We start from the raw sequence: 5966 nt of genomic DNA, 5'->3' as shown, positions 1-5966 counted from the left end.
GCTTAGAAATCTCATCAGCCAGTTAACAAAGTTCATCTTTTATAAATTCTACCTTTCTCCAAACATTTGAACACAATTCAGATAAGTTCTTTGCCACTGCATAAAAAGCATGCTCTTCCTCCATTGTCCAATCTCACATTCATTGTTTTCTTCTAAAGCTTCACCAGGAGCACAATTAATGTCCCCACGTCTAGCAACATTCTGCTCCTGGTGCCATATGTATTCTGTAAGATGACAGAAGCTTTCTTTATAGCTGTCCTTACTTCCTTCTGAGCCATCACCAGAATTGCCTTTGATGACAATAGTTCCACCAACAGTCTCTTCAAGGCAATGTAGGCAATGAAGGCTTTTACTATTGGGCACTTAAAACTCTTCCAGTCTCTACTTATTATCCAATTCCAAAACTGCTTCCACATTTTAAGTATCTGTTGGGGTAGCATGCCACTCTTCTGGTACCAAATTCTTAGCTATCTAGGGCTGCCATGACAGAAATGCCACAAGTGGATAGCTTTAACAAACAGAAACCATTTTCTCACAGTTTAGGAGGCTAGGAGTCCGAATTCAGGGTGCAGTTCTAGGAGGAAGGCTTTCTCTACTTGTCAGCTCTGGGGGAGGGTCCTTGTCTTCTGAGCTCATGCTCCTAAGCGATCTTCACGTGGCTTGGCATCTCTCTTCCTTCATCTCTGCTTCTCTCCCTTGTTTAATCTTTTCTGTATCTCAAAGAAGACTGATAACACCCTACACTAATCCTTCTCCATTAACATAACAAAGACAACTCATTCCCTAATGGGATTATAATCACAGATATATTAGTTACGATTTTGGGGAGACATAATTCAATCCATAACAGGGGGAAAAAGCTACTTTAAAACTGATTGCATATCAAAGTGGTGAAGAAAATAAAACAGAAAGATGGTATGGAACTGAGAGCGGTGGGGTTCTTCAGTTGGGGTGGTCAAAGAAAATCAGGAAATGACACACAAACTGGCCACGACTTGGACACATGGAGGAAGAACCTTCCATAAGAGGATGGCTGAGATGACCATTGGTAGCTCATGCCTTTTCTGGACTCCAGGTTAGGGCTACTTTAGCCAGATCAGGGTGCCAGAGGAGCATGGAGACTGATTCTCTTTCTTGAAGATCTTGGTACATCTACTCTTGACAGCCTAGGAGGAGATGTTCCAGGACCAGATTGGAGGAGAATGACTTCCCTTCCCCTTTCTGCAGGCTTCCTGGTAGCAGTGCTGAGCTCACCTCTGAGCTGGCTACACTGATGGAAAAATCATGTGAATATGAGGCTTGCTAAACCTCCCTTCCTCCAGGAAGCCTTCTTTGACTGCTACAGACCAAAACATCCCCTCCTCTGACCTCTCATAGCTGTCAGAACCACTAAGTTGGGAGTTGGTGGTTCTCTGATGGTTTTGTATTTATGGTCTGTTCCCCCAGCTTGTCCAGCCATACAGTCTTGTAGGTATGTATACATCCATTGCTGTTTGTCCAGTGATTGGACAGCCTGGAGTTCTTTTTCTGAGCCCCCTACCCCAGGTCTCCTTCAGATCGGACTGAGGACCAACTGACGGTCAAGGACTGGGGTTCCTAATCTCAAGTCATTTATTCAATCATTCATTCACTCATTTAAAAAAGTTTCTTGACCTCTACTATGTGCCAAGCCCTGTGCCTGGTACCAGGGAAATAGTTGTAAATTAGTGTTACCTCTCTAGTTCCTTGGCCTCCAGGGAGCTCAATGTTCTTGTTGTTTCAGTAACAAGTTCCACAGTTCTGTGAAAGGAATAATCCCAGTCCCTGGCGCCCCAATTCGCTCTAGCCCCACTGAGGCCTGAAACCCCGCTCTGTGGAGAACAGGTGGCGAGCGGGAATGCGGCGCTCCCTGGAGCTACATCTGGCCGAGCGGGCGCGCGCGCGTGTCACTAAGACGCTTATTCACCGGCGCAGCTGTCACCATAACAACCAGAACCAGGGAACGCGGGCGACGGCTTGTGGGCGAGGGGTGGGGGGCGGCCGGGGCGGCGGTCGCGGGAGGGACCCGGCGGGGGCGCGAGGAGACAGCTGGGGGACACCAAGCACGGCGGGAGCGCCCAGTACGCCTCGCGCCCCACGGAGCCCTGCTCCATGCAGATCCGCCGGCAGGAGGGGGTCACGCACGTCGCCGTAGCGGCCATCCCCGCGGGCGGGGAGAGAGCCTGCCGCCCAGCTGGCGACCCCGAGCCTGCCGAGCCGCTGAGTGCCTGCGCCGGGGGTCCTGACTCTATGGCCCCTGGGGAGCGCGCCGGAGCCCCCGCGCCACCCATTGCCAGCCGGAACCGGAGCGCCAGCGGGAGGAAGAGGGGAGCCGAGGGCGCTGCCCGCCCCCGCCCACGGGCCCGCCCGCGGTCTCCGCCCCTGCCGAGGGGAATGGGAGGCAAGTAGCCGGCTCGAGCGAGGCCACCCGGCGCGGGCAGGACCCGCGGAAGACCGCCAAGCCCAGAGACAGGGCGGAGAAGAGCAGACGGGTGCAGCCCCAGCGGGGCCCTCCCCCGGCAGCGCGCACCGGAGCGCGCACCCACTTTCACACTGCACCTCGGCTCCTGCCTAGCCTCGCCTGCCCCCCTGCGAGTGCCAGAACCCTCTGGGGCCGGATGCCATGGGTAACAACTTCTCCAACATCCCCTCTCTGCCCCGAGGAAACCCGAGCAGGGCGCCGCGGGGCCACCCCCAGAACCTGAAAGGTAAGGCGCGGCTGGAGGACTGGGGCGCAGCTGGAGGGGCAGGTGGAGAGGCATGGGAGGGAAGGACGGACAGGTGCCACCTGTTGTGCATATTTGGACACTGGAGATGCACAGCTGGCAATGGAGATGGACTGAGGGTGGGGGGCTGCTGGTGGTGGTGAGGAGAAGCGAGGATGGCGTTTGTGGGGTCTGCGCAGTTCTCCCTGACAACACTGGGAACGTCACTGGCGTCCCCTCAGGTCGCAGGTAAGCGTGCAGGGCTGGGGAAGGAAGGACAGGAAGGGCATTTGTCGGATGGAGAGGGGAGTGTGGCAGGATGCTAGGCCAGCCAGCAGCACTTCTCATGGGGAGGTCCAGGGTGGACAGTCAGGCTGGAAGCACTAGTTGCATTTCCAATGGGAAGGTCTGAAAAATCCAGAAATGACTGACAGCAGCCTGGGAGAAGGGACCAGAGCTGATGGGTCCTCTGAAGCTGTTGACTTTTTGCATCCACCTAACTAGCTTGGTTTTCCACTTCCCCAAAGGCCAGATGTCCAGTTGGAACCCTAGAAAGGAGGGGCTGGGCCCCTTGAAACAGGGAGACATTTCAGGAAGGTGTTTGTCCTCTAATTCCCCCTGCCCCACCAAAGGGATCCTAGGCAGAACCTCATGGCCTCACAGCTTCCATTGCTATCTCTGACCTTTGGGAAACACCTTGGGTCTTCTGGCCCACAGACCCACTCATTCCTTTCAGGAAATTGCTTTTCCATCTCCATCAGAACCTCTGCACTTGTCTTGGACATTCTGATAGCTGAGAGTATCTTGTAGATCATCTCAGGGCCAGAAAGGGAGGCCCTTGGGATTCCACAAAAGACAACCCACTTTGTCATGCCCCTCCACCCAGGATATGAGGATAATAGAAATGTCCTTTGACATGAAGCATTCAAGTCTAGAGATAACTTTCACAAATGCCTTTTCATGTGACCACGTACACTGCTCTGGATAGTCAACAGAGCAGAGCTAATCAGACCCATTGTACAGTTGAGGAGGACCAAGGCTTGTTTCAGGTCCAAAGCCAGCAAGTGGTGGAACTGGGTTGCACATGTATGTCTTCCAACTTGGCATTCGGGCCACTGTTTCACTGGACAGTTAAGCTTCAAGATTGGGGGAGAAGAGAGACAAGACTTCTGTCCTGTGTTCTATCTCCAACTCTTTCAGAACTACAGCTCTTCTTTGGCTCAGGAGAGTCAATGGGTTTGTTGTATCTTTCAGGAAATGAATATGGCACTACATGGCAAGGCCGTTTTAAAATATCATTCATTGACCTTGTAATTCTGGTTTAAGAAATTGATTCTAACAAAATGAAAATGTGAGCAAATACTTACCCACTAGTCTAGGATGTTCATGGCAGTGTTATTTATACAAAAAACCCAATAGTAGATGCCCAGTAATCTCGCTACATTCTCTTGGTGGATTACTATACACTCATTAACATGATGTTTTTGAAGAATATTTGATGACTTGGGAAAATGCTCATGGCCTGAGAGGGAAAACAATCAGGAAAAAAATTGTATAGACTATGATCCCAATTTTGTTAAGAAGGATATGAATGCAGAAAACAACAAACAAACCTGGAAGTTTCCAAAAGGCTAACAATTTTTTTTTTTTTTGTGGACGATGGGATCACATGAGATATCTTTTTTTTTAAAATATATTTTGCTCTTTTCTAAAGTTCTACAATAAGCAAGTATTAATTTTGTACTATGACTCGTTATAGTATAAAATAGTTATAATTTTATAACTATGACTCGTTAGCCTGTATGAAGGCTATTGGCTGTTTCTGAGAGTTGGAAACAGATTCTTAATGATGGAGGAACTCATGGACATTATCCATTCCAACCTCTTCCCTTACAAGTGAGAATCAGGGAGGGAGCTGGTGATTTGCCCAAATTACTTGGGAGATCAGTCAAGTGGCAAGGCTGTCCTTCAGGGGCAGGGATCAGCTGGGGGCCAGCTGTTGACTTGGTCCTTTAATGCTTGCAGATTGCCCCTTGAGGAGACACTGCTCCATTCTTGCTTGATCCTTTGGAAGACAGAAGAAGCCTCACTGATTTCATCTCCTTTTACCGAAAGTTTGATATTGTAGGGATTGGAGATCTCTGTGGCTGGGGTCTTTGGCAAGGGGCAGGAGGGGGCAGGAGAGGGTTTGAGGCCCTTCCACCTCCCCATTTCCCCTCTGGCCTCCTTCACTGACCGACTCCCTACCTTTCTAGCCTGGGGAAGCCCTCTTATGTTGCCTCCCTGGTTTGCAGAGATCAGTTCTTCTATGGTAGTAAATGGAGAACATTTCTCCCCCGAAGTTTCCCTCCCACTGCCTGTCTCCCTTCAGGCTTGCTTTACTAGGATCAGCTCGCCTTTACCGCCACTCACACAACTGTTGGAGGTGGCCATGGGCATTTTGATCCTACTCCTTCCAAGCCTAAGATGAAGGACAGTGCATGACCATAAAGGCCACCTGTGAGTATCTTCTGTCCTTTAACCAGGGTCCACTGAACCTCCTCAGTCTGACTTCTAAAGACCTGTTACCATCTCCTGCATCTTAATAGCGTCATCACTTTATTCTGTAATTGTTTAATATTCATTCCATAATCTCTTCTGAGTGTATCAGCATTGATCTATAAGTCATGTCTGATATATCAGTGTCATGCGGAATTCCATTCTAATGGTATTGGTGTTGACCATGATATTGGCTGTAATTCTAACACTGTCCACCTAGAGTTACGCTGGGATTGCTTCTGTACTTCTCCAGAAATCAGCTGTGATTCTTATCAGTGCCCATCCAGAAATTTGGTTGGGGCAGCAGGTTGGGGGGAGTGTGGGGCAACTGTCTTGATTTTTCCTCTCCTTCTATAATTGCAGTCTTTATTCATTCCTTGCCATTTTAATTCTCAGAAGGAAGATTGGACAGTCGACTTCCGTAGAAATACTGCCTCGGAAACCCAAGGAGGGGTCACTATGAGTCGGCAATGAGTTTGGTTTGGTGTTTGGTTTGGCCATTTAATTAAAACAACTGGAAGGGAGCTGGGACTGACTGGAGATATAAGATCCATCTGGCTGTCAGGCTGTCATGAAATGGGACTCATCCATCACCTGTTGGGTGGTAGACTTTGGTTTTCTTCCTGGAGACACACTGACCTCACTCCAGTGATTCCCACTGGAGTCTGAGCACCGTTGGTCAAGGAGTGTCAAGGGACATGACAA

General features: G+C 49.8%; 1 protein-coding gene across 1 annotated transcript in view; it reads left to right on the top strand.

Annotated features, from left to right (window-relative positions):
• The first annotated feature begins 2641 nt into the window (after nucleotides 1–2641).
• The window catches only part of NEURL1 (neuralized E3 ubiquitin protein ligase 1), a 95110-nt gene continuing 91785 nt past the window's right edge, over nucleotides 2642–5966 (top strand). The window contains exon 1 of the mRNA XM_007939873.2: nucleotides 2642–2726. Coding sequence (XP_007938064.1) covers nucleotides 2642–2726 — 85 coding nt within the window. The remainder of the gene's footprint in view (nucleotides 2727–5966) is intronic.

The sequence above is a fragment of the Orycteropus afer genome, unplaced genomic scaffold (genome assembly GCF_000298275.1).
Source record: "Orycteropus afer afer isolate SDZICR_OR568_19922 unplaced genomic scaffold, OryAfe1.0 scaffold00064, whole genome shotgun sequence".
Classification (NCBI taxonomy): domain Eukaryota; kingdom Metazoa; phylum Chordata; class Mammalia; order Tubulidentata; family Orycteropodidae; genus Orycteropus; species Orycteropus afer.
This window is presented reverse-complemented; position numbering and strand designations above follow the sequence as displayed.